This window comes from Podarcis bocagei (genome assembly GCF_964188305.1).
Source record: "Podarcis bocagei genome assembly, chromosome: 5".
Lineage (NCBI taxonomy): Eukaryota > Metazoa > Chordata > Lepidosauria > Squamata > Lacertidae > Podarcis > Podarcis bocagei.
Window position 1 is genome coordinate 66351924 of NC_138129.1, and position 16934 is coordinate 66368857.

Consider the following 16934-nt stretch of genomic DNA (forward strand, 5'->3'; position numbering starts at 1 on the left):
TTGATGCTGGTGCCTTTTCCACCTTATTGAACCTTGTATGGGGGAAAACACAGAGAGCAGCAACAAACTTGGGTCTCCAGCTGTTGTTGGATTATAATTCCTATCATCCCTAGCAAGCAGGACCAGTGGTCAGGGATGATGGGAACTGTAGTCCAAATTTGTAGACCCAAATTTGGGAAAACCTGTTCTAGGACTTCCAAAGTGTTGAAGCCTATATATTTATGCAATACAGTGGTACACTTCAGGTTATATACGCTTCGGGTTACAGCCTTCGCTAACCCAGAAATAGTGCTTCAGGTTAAGAAGTTTGCTTCAGGATGAGAACAGAAATCGTGCTCCAGCGGCGGGGCAGCAGCGGGAGGCCCCATTAGCTAAAGTGGTCCTTCAGGTTAAGAACAGTTTCAGGTTAAGTACGGACCTCCGGAACGAATTAAGTACTTAACCTGAGGTACCACTGTACTTGTGCCCTTTTTAGATTATACATCATGGGTTCTTTAGAACATCCCCCCGCACCCAGGGAAATGTGAAAGCTGCTCTTACATACAAACACACACATCTAGCCACTCTCATGCACACAGACACACATCACACTATTTACACACCTACATCCACAACAGGTCTGGACATAAACTACACTCTCACCCACATGATAATAGACTGTTCCCCCCCCCCCCCGAAGTGTACAATTTCATAGAATGTTTATGTTATGAGGATGGGGTGTGTGAGAGAATGAACTGGCCTGATCAAGCTGGCTGCAGTCTAATAAGTATCTCAGCATTAGGGATAAAGCTTTAAGGGAATATATACTATGGGATTGAAACTCCTCCCTTTGCTGTGTGAAACATTTCCCCTTCCCTACTCCTCAGAAATCTTATCCCAATATCTTAATAACAAAATGCATATACTGCTTATTCAAAGAAAATACCTTTGAATAAAGCCTTCTGGTTTATGGATGACTGCCCTTTTGTGCTATATAGCAAAACAAAGAAAAAAATTATGTGTGAGTGAGCAAGCGAGCATGTGTGTAGTTTTAATTTTTACAGCCTTACAACCTGTACCTAGCAACAATCAGCTGCCCTTTGGGCCAGAAGGCTCCCCAAATAAGAACAGTGAAGTTATGGAAGCTGGCTATTGATTTCAATGCCGCATTAATTTGTTCTAGATCAGATTTTTTAATACTAGGTTTACTTAATATTTTGTACGTATTTCTTGTATCTTGTGTGGCATTTAACTGCCATGGTCTCTGGCTAAGGTGACTTGTTCAATTGCTCATTAACTATTTTAGCACCCAACCCTTTCTACAATAGGATAGTTGTTTATGTTCTTTTATTTTCAGTTCTATTAACCAACTGAACAGTAAGTGCTTGAGAAGGGCATGCTGGGAATTTGCTTATAGCACAGGGGGGCATTATAGTGATATTGCAGCATGTAAGAAACTACACTTTCCAAAAACCACTAAGTAATTTTTTTTAAGTCTTAAGAATAGAAGGCAAGCATATTTAAATGATAACACCATGCAGCATAAGGTTAAGAACTCTGCTATTGCTGGTGGTTACTATGATGCAATCTCTTACAGACCTCTTTCAGTTTTGGAAGATGAGCTTTGCTTTCTGTAGATAAGCTGAAAGTTAGCTAGTTAATCCACTGTAGAGGCACAGGAGCCAAGCCAAGGAGTGCAAATAACACATCTCTCTGATCTTAACCAACTAAATTAATACTCGGAATAGACCCATATGAATGCAAAATGGAACTAACTTGTAGAATATTCAATATTTTTGAAATTATTCAGACAGGTGTTACTTAAAACTCAAGTATATGCACACTTCATCTTTGATTGACATGCTTTATTTACATATGTCTACAGAATTATATCGTCATAGAACAAACCAGTACATTTTAATCCAAGCCAAATGAAACCCATAATTTTCCCAGTTATCTCTAACCTATAATTTGCTGAGTTTAAGAACTTGTTAGGTACAATACTTCAGAATACAAAGCACAAGAATAACTAAATTAACATGTAGCATCTAGCAAATCTGATTTTCACACTTTTAGACAGACTTTCAAGAAGTCAGAGGCACAGTTACAAAGACTATTTGTTCTTGTGCAACCTAAGCTATGCTTAGCAAAAAGGAAGAGAGAAAAGAAAAAGAAAAGATACCTAAGAGAAAGCAACAAAGGATTACAGGGCATTTTTTTCCTGCAAAATTTATCCAAAATATTTCTACAGCAAAACCATTTTACTTTGTCTTTGATCAGTCCAAAAAAATTAAGATGTTCATAAAATAAAAATAAAATAAAGACAAGTTCTGCTCCATTTGTTGTTGTGCAGTTTGATTTAAAATGAAGATGATCCAATATACAAGTAAGATATACAGCTTCTTTCCTAGAACCACTAAGCTTCCTTAACATACTTACCTTGGGATCTCACTGAAGACACATTTCTCCCAAGCAAACGGAGCTTAAGAATGGTCAGTATTTAACAAATATTTGCTAGTAAAACAAATTTAATGAAGCATTTTAAGCCATAAATTTACAGTCATCCAAAAAGATATGCAATGATTTGTGATTTGTTTAAGTAAGCATTTATACTTTAGAAGAGTCACAGTGTTTTCTGGGGGTTATAAATATATAGTTTTCTAGCGTAAATTGAATTTTACTGACTTAGAAGAAACTGATTTTGTTATTACATTTCTACACATTTGGAAAACATTTCACAAAATCTGAGTGCTTTGGATCTTAGTACAGGGCACAACTGTTTTGCATGGGGACTGAGTTCCTGACCCCTGCTTGCATCAGCGGAGTGTGTGTAAGCCCGTTATGTCCCTGCCCCACACCCTTTCTTGGCCACTTTCTGGTTGCAGCGATGTACACCCACACGTTTGTACTTTGTGCGCAAAAAGGCCATTGCCTGTACTTAATTGTATCTTAATATACACTAGCAGCTCAATTTCTAGCATGAACCAAAGATTCCATGCATGTGACTGAGGGTGGTGGGGGAGATGGCACACCAGCGTCCAGTTCTGGTACTAAAATTGAATGACTCAAGAGAGTACTTCAGGAACAGCTTTTTGGGGAAGGGATACAGAGAGAGATGCCTGAAAAGCTCCAGTAGGAAGGAAAATTACACATTCCTTTAGATGCTGTGCATATATTTTGTGCTGCAGCAAAAACAGAGCTATTGATTAGCCAGGATGTGGCTGCCAAAAACTTAGGAAGTTACATGCCACCAGAAAGTACTCACAGATGCAGCATCAGGACAAAACTGTAACCAAGTTTTGTTTCTGGCTGACTATCCAAGAAGCAACACAAGGTAGCTTACATGTCTACTTTGATCCTGTCTACTGAAAGAATAATTGTTTTCTAGTTTGAGTTACTTTCACTTAGAAAGCACAACACTTCCTTATGGAAGGCAGTTCTCTCTCTGAAGTATCTCTTGTTTTGCATCTGAAGATATACTACAGTAGCTTTTGTGATCCTTGCAGGAATGGCTGGTGGTGGGGAAGGAGTGGCCTGGACCAGTTTAGAAACCAGAGTGCATATTAACATCAAATGAACTGTCCCCTTGGTAGTTTTGTGACTAGCAAACATGAAGGCTATATGACAAATCAGGATGGCAGCATAACATAGAAAGTTCTTCAACAAAATCAGAGTCTTAGAACTGGGAAGTAACAAACCAGTCAAATCAAGAAGGGGCAGGCACTTAGAAAAAAAAAGTCATGCTACTCACCTTTCTGGAGGCAATTTATGGCTTAAAATATTTCATTACATTTTGTTTCATGAATTAAAATAGCTGCAGTTTTCCATTAAACATGCACCTCTACTAGCAGGATTTAGCACTTCTGACCAAGTAAGACACCAACTTCTTAAAAATGTCTCATGCAGTGGACTATTTTCGTGTGTGTTTGAGTTTTAATATATTATTTCTTTTTAGAACTTGTACGGGATCCAGAATGAGAAGATCCAGATGATGACCTTCGGTGTCTGCAAGATAAAAGATGGAAGAAAGCATGCAAACAAGTAAGTTTGAATTGCAGCAATTTTCATTGGGGAGGGGGAATTGGGAGGGAGAAAGAAAATGGGGAATATATGAACTGGGAATGCAATTATTTGGACTTCATCTCTGTATCATAACCGCATTCCACAGTTTGCATCAATATAGAACTTTTAGGTAATAATACCTTCATTTGTAATCTAGAAATAAACTAAGAGTGCTTTAGGACTTTAAAAACATTTTTTTCTGATCTATTTGTGAGAAGTAGATATATGAAAAAATTTAAATAAAAAGTTTGACCATCTTTTAAAAGAAATGGCATCAGCTGGGATAAATGGAATCTACAAAAATGAAAACAGCTATCTTCAAACACACAATACTTAAACATACTGTTCCTTTTCTAGCCCTTCCACAGTTAACATTTAAAGAACCATTCTTATTCTACAGAAACCCAAACCTTTCAGGTGACAGTGATTTCGTTCGCCTTTTTTTGCGATCACCAGATGAAGATCTAGATCGGCTTCTCTTTCTGCTTCTCTCAGGGGAAGATGATGAGCGAGAGCTTGAGTAAGATCTTTTTCTTGGGGTTGAAGAACCCCTGACGGATCTGGAGCTGGATCTTTATTAAGAAATAAATCAGACTTAATCCTAGCATAAATAACGAGGTTGCAACAATCTACTACATATATATCCAATCTAGAACACACGCTGCAAATGTAAAATGAAATTATATTAGGACATAAATACTTACTGCTGTGCCAATAAGAATTCTGCCTTAAGAGCTTCTCAATATGGGATTGTGGGCAAATTACTCACAGACTGACCAGAACTGACCATATAATGATCAAGACCAATGCAGAAGCAATTATTCAGCTTTATGCAATTGTTGCTTCTCAGCAACAGCAAACAATTTAAGTCTAAAGTGAGAAATGAACATTTTCACATTCCCTACATTAAGAAAAAGGCTGAGGCATTAGTTTAGACATTTTTCATAACTGTATGCATTTCACAGACCTTTGAAAACAAGTATAGTCATTAAGAAGACTGTACGGCCACAATAATCTTATATACATACAGAAGTCGCATTGCATAGGCACATGTGACTGCACACTGCATTGGCTCTCACACATTGTGTTTCATTTACTTTATAAACCGTAGCTTCACAGAAAATATAACAAGGTAGTATACAACATAAAGCACAGTACTCAACAGTAAAAGTATCAGTAAGAAAGGATTGGTAGAAGGCTGTTACAAGGGTCTGAAAGAAAGCAGGGATTACTCCTGATGGACTTTTATATGGCGGGAACTCCACAGGATACACGGGCTATCACATTCAAGGTTCAGTTCCTGGTAAAGGTCAATTGAACCTCAGGGGCGTGGGGAACCACCAAAAGTGCCCCATCAGACTATTTCAGTGATCAAGGTGGAGCAGAAGGAATTAAGTGGTCTTCAAAGTACTTTGAACTCAAGTTGTGAATGAACACAAAAACCTTAAACCTGTCTGGTAGTAAATAGCCAACCGGTGCAGCTCTCACAGTAAAGGACTAACATTTGCTCCTGGGAACAATTTGGCTGCTACATTCTGTATACCATAAGCCAATGCTCTTCCTCTGTCATAGGGTACAACCCTTTAACTTTCCCTCTAGTGCATATTGACACACACAAAATATCAGGGCAGTCTGAGGGAGACCAGCGCACATATTCAATATTCCCAACTGGATTTCCCACTCTGCTTTGGGCAAGTTTTGTGAGGTCCATAACTACAGAGACCCCTCTCTCTTTGTGCTGTTGATTGGGCTCTGTTGTTTGAGATTTATCAGAAAAGAGGACTGGTACGTTTTTAAAGCCTTTTACATCAGTGAAGTATATTTATGATACAACAATTTTTATAACAAGTTCATTACTATTGTTATTGCATTGACCAAAAGTTATATGTGAGAACAAAATATTCAAAATAAAACAGCAATTTCTGGTGATCTTTTCGCCTCTCTCTCTCTCTCTGACAAGCAGAGAGGTTGCTACCTCATTCACCTTGATTTCGACCCACGAGATCTAGAACGTTCTCTGGAAGTGGAATGAGATCTTGACCTTGAGCTGGAAGAGCTTCTTGACCTGAAACAACATGAAGGATTTTAATTTTTTTGTGAATAAAAATATAAGAATCAAATGGAAATCTACTCTTCCGTGTAATTTGTATTGGAAGTGAAAGTAATTTTTATTTCCTTCACAGCATTTAATAAGCGGTTGGTCAGGATCCAAAAAGCTGCTTTAAGCTAACAGAAGCAGAATGTGCTAAGCTAGTTGAACAGATTTTTGCTTTGAATACCTAACTTCCATACAATGTCACAAGCTGGTTTTTAAACATTCTACAGTTTTAAAAGCAGTTTGCCACTTAGTAAAAAGGGAGTGTCATTAAAGAAATACAAGCCTAAAGCCCTCATGGGCTTTCAGGGTTCTTTGGATCCTGATCAATAAAAGATAAAATATTAAGAATATCATCAGTTATTAACCTCAGTTTATAAGCTGCATATACAAAAAATTCTAAAATTTTACTTTTAAACATTAAAAGTTAGTAAGAAATATTTGGCTCAAAATTGAAAACCAGATATTGTAAATAATGTAAAGAAGCCAACTTACAATGTTATATTTGTGTCAAAAAATAAACGCTAGGATGCTCTGAAAGCAAGAGTTAAAGATTTATTCTAATAGACCAGTGAACATTCTACAATTATTTTTCAAACAACTGTTTTCAGGAAGGGGCAGTTCAAGACGCCTGGCATGTATGTATAAGCCAAACATGGAGGCACAGTGGATTCCACAATTCCCAAATTAACAAGTGTTCCCGTAGCACTGTTCCGTATTAATGAAGAAGTTTGTCTCAAAATTTCAATTCCACTTGGGAAACATTTTTATTGCCTGCCAGGAGTTTATTCTCAAAGAACATAACCACTAGGAAACACATTTGACATTAAAATTGCATTTGTGGTTTAACTAGCACCCAAAAGGCATACGAGTGTCAATAACTTCAAAAATTATGTACCAAACTACATTTCTCCAAAATTTCAACCAGCAAACTGACAAATTAAATATTTTTATTTATTCAATGTTCTGCAATAATTATGTAGAATTTTCATCTCTCAATAGTATCATTCTATATACAGGACGGTGATCCTGTATACATAAGGTGATCTCCAACACAGAGAATACAGAATGCTGGGGGAAAATAACCATTGTTAACTGGATTATCCAGGCTGTAAGTCACCAAAGAATGGTTGTATTTGCCAGGGTTCATAGAGCATTTCCTGCAACTGATACACCATGGAAATGTAGCATATAAGAGTACTTATGATGAAGCAAAAAACTGGTATCAAATATTCGGTGCCATCACAAACCTAACCAGCAAGAGTGACAGAGAAACCCTGTTTGTTTAGAGATATAAAATTAAAATTATAAGCTACAGTTTACTTGAGTCAGTAAGAAAATGTTCACTTACACTATTACACTAACATGTACCCTGATATTTATAGTGAGCACCTGCAATTTTCTCAGTTTAAGCACAGACTACCTGTGCAGGCTAGCTATCTAAGATTTATTAGCTTAACTCAAACCGTGAAAAATAAAAAGTAAAAAAATCAATCACAAAAGAGATGTAAATAAAGAAAGTTAGATACTGACATTTTGTCTGGCGTTACCCTTGACCTGTACCCGTTTACCTGGACCTAGACCTTGAGCTTGAGTGGGAGGATGAGCGAGATGAAGATCGTGAACGAGAAGATCGAGACTTGGAACGGCTGCGCCTAGTTGTAGATTTCTTCTTGGTGGAATCTTCTTCTTCACTAGCATCAAGATTATATTTTGAGAGATCTGCATCTTCTTCATCTTCATCCTGAAAAAAACCCCAACAAGTTATTTTTGTTAGAAACAAAGCATTCGGAAAACTATTTCATTTATATGGTATCTGTATCTTTGTCCTGCCTCAAAACAATGTAATACGGTGCAGTTAAACAACTTGCTACATACTTACCTTTATTTATAAAATAAATAAAATAAACTTCAGCCTGAGTCCAGGGAAACCTGGGTGGAATCCTTACTTGGTCATGAAGCAGACCAGCTACGGCTGCCATATGTCCGGGAAAACCTTGACATGTCCGGGAATCATGCTTGGAAAATGTCAACAATGTTCAACGGTCAGGGTTGCGACCACTTTTGGGTGACAAGCCGTGTGTGGAAAGAAACTGCAGCTGCAGAGTTCTGCCTACTTCCCTGCCACGCACACCTGAGGTGTCTCCTCCGGGCAATGAGAGCGACGGCAGCAAGGCGGCGGATTGCACTGTGCAGAAGCGCAAGTCGTGGTGCAGGATACCCAAGAAGTCAGGCCCTTCTACGCCCGTTGTCCTGTACCCGGGAGACATCAAGACCACCCCTGTCAAGCCACCCCATGGAGGCAGCGACGGCCCCGCCCCACTGCCGCCGCCCATCCTCACCAGCCTGGGCTTCAGTGACTTCACAGTCTACCTGTGGTGCTGGGAGGAGCGCACACAATGTCACCTTCAGCCTTCCACCTGCCACGTGCAGCTACTCCACAACAGCAGCAGAAGAACAGGGGGCTGCACTTGGGTAGAGAGGACGGCGATGTGTAAACAGATTCACGTATGCTAAAACAAAAAAAGGCTAAACAACTCTCGTCTAGATTTTTATTTTTGGAAATATGGCAACTCGAAGACCAGGTGGCCTCTGAAACCTAACTTAGGTCACAGAGGTGTGAAAATGAAGTGAAATAACTGAATGTGTGTTGCTCCTAGTTCATTTGAGGATGAAAAATGTTGTTAAAAAAAATGAAACATACATGGTCAAGTTGCAATAAAATTTCTCTTGAGGGAAAAATTAATTTTATAAGAACAAGCATTTCTCATATATTCATCTGTATTTGCCTGTTGTCAAAACTGGGTATTTCAGCTGGCTACTGTGCATGCGTCCACACACATTTGTGCATATGTGACACATGCATAACCCTAATATGCTGTCTTTACTAATTCAATACGAGGGGGTCACATCTGGCACTGCTTCCTTTTCCTGTAGCATACATTATCCTATGCCAATTTGGCATACAGGTTAGTACCTGGTTATGTGAAGAACTGCCGCCTCCTGTAGGAACCTGCTTCTAAATTATAGCCAACTTGCCTGAGATGTTGAGAAAGGCAGTCTAAGAACTGGTAGGGCTTGCCACTGCTCACACCAAGAACAAGTGCAGGTATCATCTCAAAGGTACTCAACCTTTCATGTAACCATTTCTTTCATATTACTGCAGTTGTGAAATGTGGTGGCTGCCATAGGGGACTTGAATAACAGGTATATGAGTGCAATCTATGTGTTATTGTTACAGCTAACTTACAACTAATGGTTATTGCTTTGCTGACTTCTGTAACCATTATGGTTGCATACATGTTAATGGCACAATATATTGTTTTTAAATGTTTAAAAAACTGTAGGGTCAGGTAGACCCCACACACTGTTCTCATACATTTATATACTTTACCTTGTGGGGTACTGTTGATCCCAATGAGTTCATTGCAACTATATAACTTGTCAGATTGAATCCTGACAAGACAGAAGTACTGTTTCTGGGGGACAGAAGGCGGGCAGGTGTGGGGGATTCCCTGGTCCTGAATGGGGTAACCGTGCCCCTGAAGGACCAGGTGCGCAGCCTGGGAGTCATTTTGGACTCACAGCTGTCCATGGAGGCACAGGTTAAATCCGTGTCCAGGGCAGCTGTGTACCAGCTCCATCTGGTACGTAGGCTGAGACCCTATCTGCCCGCGGACTGCCTCGCCAGAGTGGTGCATGCTCTGGTTATCTCCCGCTTGGACTACTGCAATGCGCTCTACGTGGGGCTACCTTTGAAGCTGACCCAGAAACTACAACTAATCCAGAATGCAGCAGCCAGACTGGTGACTGGGAACGGCCGCCGAGACCATATAACACCGGTCTTGAAAGACCTACATTGGCTCCCAGTACGTTTCCGAGCACAATTCAAAGTGTTGGTGCTGACCTTTAAAGCCCTAAACGGCCTCGGTCCAGTATACCTGAAGGAGCGTCTCCACCTCCATTATTCTACCCGGACACTGAGGTCCAGCACCGAGGGCCTTCTGGCAGTTCCCTCACTGCGAGAAGCCAAGTTACAGGGAACCAGGCAGAGGGCCTTCTCGGTAGTGGCGCCCTCCCTGTGGAACGCCCTCCCACCAGATGTCAAAGAGAACAACAACTACCAGACTTTTAGAAGACATCTGAAGGCAGCCCTGTTTAGGGAAGCTTTTAATGTTTGATGTATCATAGTATTTTAATATTCTTTTGGAAGCCGCCCAGAGTGGCTGGGGAAACCCAGCCAGATGGGCGGGGTATAAATAATAAATTATTATTATTATTATTATTATTATTATTATTATTACCGAAAAGGAACCTTCTCAATAAAGGCAGTACTTTTAAAATTTGCACATGCTGTCATACTTAACACCTCCCCAATATATTTATTTTTATGGCTGTCTTGGAATATAGCCAACTCCAAAACTGGATTCAGTATTTTCTTCTTTTTTTATGGAGGGGCAAGGAAAACCATGCTTTGTTTGTTGTTTGCCAGTGAACACAGGGAGAAGGCACCAAGAGAATGGATGAATTCCCAAATTGCTAGTTCACTCACATTAGCCGTCTATGAGTTCTGAACAGCAGTCAAATCAAGGTTTAGCTGTGTGAATTTAGCCAAAAAGGAAACAAGACAGAAGAATGGTTTTACCTCATCCAACTTATACTTTGACAGATCTCCATCCTCATCCTCCTCTTCTTCTCCTTCTCCTTCAGATTCCTTATCTTCAACTTCCTTTAGGATAGATGCAGGACCAACAGGCTTCCCTCTGTATTTTTTCTTTTTGCGACCAAACTGCAAGAGGTCACATTGTATTCATAAGAGAGTGTACTGTTGCTCAATGCATGCAGGATCATACATAAGCACTTTGCAGCAACCCAGAAGCAGCCAGAAAAGTGGGTGGAGAGGGCTTACACGCACCCCAATACACGCAGGGGCCAGGAACGCAACCCCCAGGCAAATCAGGGGTTGCCTGCACAACCCACATCTACAGAACTACTTTTAAGTACTTGGACGAAGCTTACCGCTATATACGTAACTTACAACTTATGCACATTTAAGTTGCACTCATTCGGCTTTATGCGCGTGGCAATTTTTAAGAGAAAAATTATAAAGGGGACAAGTGCCTGGGAAAAAAGACTTTGGCAATCCCACCTGCCATTGACTATGCACAGTTTTGGCTTTATGCACTCCTCGGTTGCCTGTACTCAGTCTTGACAATTACATACACATTCACCAGGTACATACTGCCTACCTCATCATATTCCCCATCTGACTCTTCACGTTCTATGTATTCAACATTCTCTCTTTCATTAAAGCCCCCACCATATCCTGCAAAAAGAAGTTTCAGAAATGTCAAAAAGCAAACACAAGGACACAGATAAGAACACAGAAGACTATTTTTTTTCTTTATACATTGTTTCTTTCTACAGCAGAGAGTAGAGAGGTCACTTAGTCTCAGTGCCAATTTTTCCAAGCTTGTCTAATACCACTCAGTGTTAAGTTGTGCTCAGTGTAATTGCTGCTGCTGCCTCTACCAGGAAGTACATGTCACTTCTAGCCAAAGTCAACTGGATCAGAGAGTTGCGTATGCACGTGCTCTACTCAGTAGATAGTGATGGTTGCTTCCCACATGCTGAGCACTCCCAAGAACTGAGATATGCTTGAGCAAAACTGACTAGGTAGTGGAGAGAGGATTTTTCCATGAAGCACAGGACCATGAAGACATCTGCTTTCTTCCTGCACTTGGAATTTGGAGACCCCCTTCCACAGCTGCTTTGTCCATCTCTGTGGCAGTCATTTCAGCCACCCATTTCCTTTGAAGTTAGGAAGAAGCTTCCTCCTCTCTCGCACCTCTCAATTTGAGGCAGTATTCAAAGCTCAAGCACTTACGTTCTGCAGAGTGCTTGCACCTTCCTACTCCACATGGTCTGCAAGAGGCAAGGATACAATGGTAGAGAGGAGCAGTAACTCTCATACTGAGCACTCCTTAGTGCTGAGAGGTGGCAGAGGAAGGGCATGTGCTAAGCATTGGTGGAGCTGGGAAGAGGGGATTGACAAAACACGTAGATCAATGTTGCGGTGGTATTTGCTATGTATGGCAGAGGGACAAAGGCCTTTTGTTGTGTGTGTGCACATTAAGCTAACTTATTGACAAGTGCTATAATGTAGTATACAGAACCAAAACTAGCTTAACACAAAGATCTCAAGGGTCTAGTTATTAGCAACACAAGGGGGCTGAGAACAAGGCCAAGTCTCTTCACCTACGTTCTCTAAACATGTGAAGTAAGATGTCTGGAAATCTCAGCAACTCTTGAAGAAGTTCTGGGATCTCTTATTTCACCATTATGGTCTACAGAGATGTTTTGGTGCCCTTTCAGCAGATTTTCATTTTCTTTCCAGGACACACCCAAATCTCTCAGAAACTTAACTTTAAATTGCCACAACCCCAGAGAAAATTGCTAAAGCAAAAGCAAAATCAAGCAATATGTGGAATGCTTTTGGTTCCAAGCCAACAGTTCCCAAAGTTCAACATTGCTTTATCACAAAAGCTGCTCACAAAGGAGGAGGGAATATGGTTGCATGTGCTGTATTTCTAAAAACATTATTTTAGATAATTTGAAACAAATACCTGTCCTTTCCTCAAGTTTGGCATATTTTGGTGTGTTGCACATATTGCATTCTGATCTCCTGGCCCAATTAACGTTGCCACATCTTTGGGAAGAAAAACATATGATTGACAGTTTAAATACAGGAACTACATTGGTTCAAAAATTAAGAAATTAAACTAGTCAATACCTCAAATTTTAAAACCCATTTTTAAGACCTACAGGAGTCATTTTATTACTTCCAAGATACTTTAAGTTTACAATAGTGAATATCACTGATATTTAAACAACTTTTAATCAAAATACAGAACTGACAACAATGATCTCCTTTTACAACAGATACATTGGTGAAGACTTGTTTTGTGTAGTGAAAACAGTTCCAACAACATACGCAACAAACCTATTCTCCTACTTGGATGGCATCTGAACAAAGTACAATTAAGAAAAAGCAAGCAAAACCCTATATTTCGAATCAGCAGGCAACCAAACTGATTTCTTTTTGCGGGTCAGCAAAATGAAGTTTGGGGAAATACTCTTCTACCACATACAAATTGTAGTGCAATTATGCAGTTCCCATATGATGTCAGTGAAATAAGGGAAAGGAGAAGAGAAACAGATGCCAATCAACTGATGCCACTTAATTCAGACTAAATTACTAATACAAATAAATGCTTATAAATTCAGAAAGTTGACTTTCAATAGGCATCACATGGTGGCACTTTTATCTCAGGCTATATGAAAACCTTTAGGTCCATTTTATTTTCCAATATGAATTGCAAAAAGAGTGCTTAAGAATGAAGAGGAAATTAAAATATTTAGTGCTGCCAACTAAAGAATTTATAGTTGAATTTTTAATGTTTTAATATTTTTATAATGCATGTGGTTGTAAATAATATGGCAGTAGCACAAGCATAACACTGGAATCCTATGCATACAGTTGGACTTACTTCTGAGTATACATAGGATTGGTTTGCATAAAAAGTAGGAAATACATGCGGATAATAAAGAAAAGGAAGAAAAACAGACAGCTAAAAATAGACAATTAGATATTAAAAGAGAAAAAGCACACGTTTATTAGAAATTAGAAATGAACTAGAGCTTTAGGATAAACATACGTTTTACACTGCCAATCATTAGCACTGAATAGACCACGGCTTTTTTCAGCAAGCGTCTTCCCTATCTCAGTTCCCCCAGCTTTCATCATCTTGGCCTCTGTGGTTTTTTCTGAAAGGTTAACAAGATTCAGACAATTTATTATAAATTGGAGTTTCTGCAATAAATTTCCCTCTCAAAAGAAGCACAACTTATAATTACCTCGACCACATCTGTTGCAGCTGGTTCTTCTAGCAAAGTTAACGTTTCCACACCTTCAAAAAAAGGAAACATAACTGAAGAGCCATTTTGTCTAAACATGATACTAAACAATAACTTTAAAGTTCTACAGAGTTTAATGGGATTTTTTTCCAGTTAGTATGCTTAGGATTGCAGTCTACATTTTAAAACTAAATTTCTAAACACAAATATAGAGTCAGTCTTAAGATATTCATGTTGCTTGCACCTCATTAACTTTTTGAATATTCTTCTCCCATGCAAAAGGTATGCAACACAGTATGTTAATAACTCACTAGAAACATTACAACTGTGTGATTTTATACCTAAATATTTCAGTAATAACACCGTTACTGAAATTGAGTTTGTACTACCTCTGGCAAGATAATGGTCATCTTCTAAATAAGGCACTGGGGCAACAGGGCTTTCACAAGCTTTGTATATATTAAAAATGCTTTATAGCTGGCATGTTTTAGCTCAGTGAACCTGTGATGCTCAGATGTTGCTGGACTCCAGCTGCAATCAGCGTCAGCCTAAACTGCCAAATTTAAAGGATTATAAGAGTTGTAGTCGGTTGCAGTAGTCCAAGGGTTCTCAAAACACTACACTGGTGTGGCAGGAAAAGATGGCAAGTGTGGTGGAAATATTCAAGGACAACCAAAGAACTGATTTGTTGTTGGCTTATGGACCAGGGCTGTTTTAACAAATGCTAGGCACTATACCTGAACCCAGCAAAAGCAGCTGAAAGCAAGCAAAAAGAAAAAGGTGGAGCTTGTTTCCTCACTGGTGAGGTGATCTGTAGTTTGTTGAACAAGCTATGTTTAAAACAAAACATGGCTCAGCAATGCATAAGCACAGCCAATGACTCAATTTTATATGTTTTATACCAGTATATGTTAAGTGTTTAGAATTCACTGGCTTTTTAAAATACTATCTGAAACACACACAATGAGTGATAAAAACGTGTAAACAGCTGAACAATACAGTTTCCCACCAATGCCTTTTCAAGTTCTTAGCTTGCTCACTACTACACGGTATTTTAGCTAGTTCCAGCATGAGATTCGAAAATGTAATAATTTGAACTTGTTCCAACAGAGATTGGCACATTTATCTTTCATTTCTGCAGACATTATGATTGTCGTTACCCCATAACTTTCTAGTGCTATGGCAATTTAAGGCTGCCAGGTTTCCTAAAACAATTGTCAAAAAACATCCACAGAACATCCCATGCATCCCTCATAGCAAACATAGCTGCTTTGCTTCAAAAGGCAATGCAGCACATTCCGAACAGAAAAGCATCCACTAAGAGGCAGCAACCCTGCACATTGAGCCTAAACCCCACTGAACTCTGCTGAACTTGCTTTGCCAGAATGGCAGTGCAAAAGAAAAAGAAAAAAGAGATGAGTAAGGAAAAGGGGGCATGTGATAAAAGATGTACAGAATTACACATTGCGTGGAGAAAATTTCAAAGTTTATCTCCCTTTCACAGATCCTCCAAGTGTTCCTATTTTCCAGGGACAGTCCCGGATTTCTGACTTGATCCTGGAATGTTCCACTTTTCCATAGGACATCTCTATTTTCAGTGGAAAAATGTTGGAGGGGATGTCTCTATTTTCACTGCAGACCTTCCAAGTGTCCCAATTTTCCAGGGACATCCCTGATTTAGAGAAGCTGTTCCAATTTCTGATTTGATCCCAGAATGTCCTACTTTTCCTTAGGGATGTCCCTATTAGCATTGGAGAAATGTTGAAGCGTATGGAGTTATCTGACTCCTGAGGTGCCTGAAGACAATCCTGTATAGGGAAGTGTTCTTTTTAAAAAAATGTTTAATGTTTCATTATGTTTTTATTTATGTTGAAAGCCATCCAGAGTGGCTAGGGCAACCCAGTCAGATGTGCGGGGTATAAATATCAAAAATGATCGTTATGGAATTGGGCTGTCCCTATTTTCATGGGTTAAATGTTTTATCACTTTATTCTTATAATTATTATTAATATTCTGTTGGGAGCCGCCCAGGGTGACTGGGGAAACCCAGCCAGATGGCTGGGGTATAAATAATAATACTGTAATAAATTATTAATTATTATTTATTACTCACTACAGCCCTGGCCCTTGCAATGAGGCCGAACGTTAGAAGAAAGGTGGGATACAAACTCAATAAACAAACAAATGAACGGCCGGAAACTCCCCACTCCCGGGTTTTCACCCCCAGGCAGGAATACTCTGCAGGGGGAAACGAAGCAGCTCATGAGGACGACCGGCGGCAACGGCAACAACAACGGGCAAAGCGAAGACGCGCGTTTCTCCATCCATCCCTCTCCCCGCCTCGCCGCTGGACAAAAGGACCATTAAAGGGGCTGAGGGAAAGCGGGCCCAGCAGCAGCGGCCTACCTCTCCGTTCCCCAGGAAAGCGGCGTGTGTGTGTGAGAGAGAAAAAAGCGCGCTCCCTCCGCCCGCCCGCGCCTTCGCTTCCCCGGCCCCCGCGACACCACGGGGGCCGAGGCCTCACTGCTGCCCGCGTCCCGCCCCAGGCCTCTCCCTCGCCCGCCCGGCCTTTCTCCCTTCGCTGCCTCCTCCTCCTCCTCCGCTCACTTTTTGTCCGGGCAGATCCAGTCGCCGTCGCTGACGCGGAAATTCTTGGTCGACATTTCGGAAGGCAGGCTCGGCCCGGTGTCTTGCCCGCTCCTTCCCCTCAGCTCCCCGGAATGACACGAAGCGGAGGGGGGCTGCTGCGCCACTGCCAGCAAATGGGCCTCGGGTGAGGACCCCAGGGGGGTCCTTGCGGGGTGATGGGGTTGCCTCTGGTGCTGCCTGCTCCGCCGGGCCCGCAACTCTCACACGCTCTGACCCCCGCGTCAAGCGCTCC

The 16934-nt window shown here is 40.5% G+C and overlaps 1 protein-coding gene across 1 annotated transcript; it reads right to left on the reverse strand.

Moving 5' to 3' along the window:
• Nucleotides 1-1829: 1829 nt before the first annotated feature.
• On the reverse strand, nt 1830-16858 carry ZRANB2 (zinc finger RANBP2-type containing 2). The gene is made up of 10 exons (XM_081193867.1): nt 16661-16858; nt 14054-14106; nt 13855-13963; nt 12763-12845; nt 11386-11462; nt 10782-10925; nt 7708-7880; nt 6026-6106; nt 4452-4613; nt 1830-3984 (listed from the first exon to the last, which is right to left on the reverse strand). Exons 1-10 carry the CDS (start codon nt 16714-16716, stop codon nt 3921-3923), a joined length of 1002 nt encoding a protein of 333 aa, XP_081049993.1. The 5' UTR covers nt 16717-16858; the 3' UTR covers nt 1830-3920.
• Nucleotides 16859-16934: the final 76 nt, after the last annotated feature.

Excerpts from the sequence above, each read along its gene's own strand:
- ZRANB2 (XM_081193867.1), bottom strand. The coding sequence starts at position 16,716 with ATGTCGACCAAGAATTTCCGCGTCAGCGACGGCGACTGGATCTGCCCG. Across the intron at positions 12,846-13,854 it reads AATGATTGGCAGTGTAAAAC|ATGTGGCAACGTTAATTGGG; the intron begins GTATGTTTATCC and ends TTCTTCCCAAAG. Across the intron at positions 6,107-7,707 it reads AGCTCAAGGTCTAGGTCCAG|GTCAAGAAGCTCTTCCAGCT; the intron begins GTAAACGGGTAC and ends ATGTTGTTTCAG.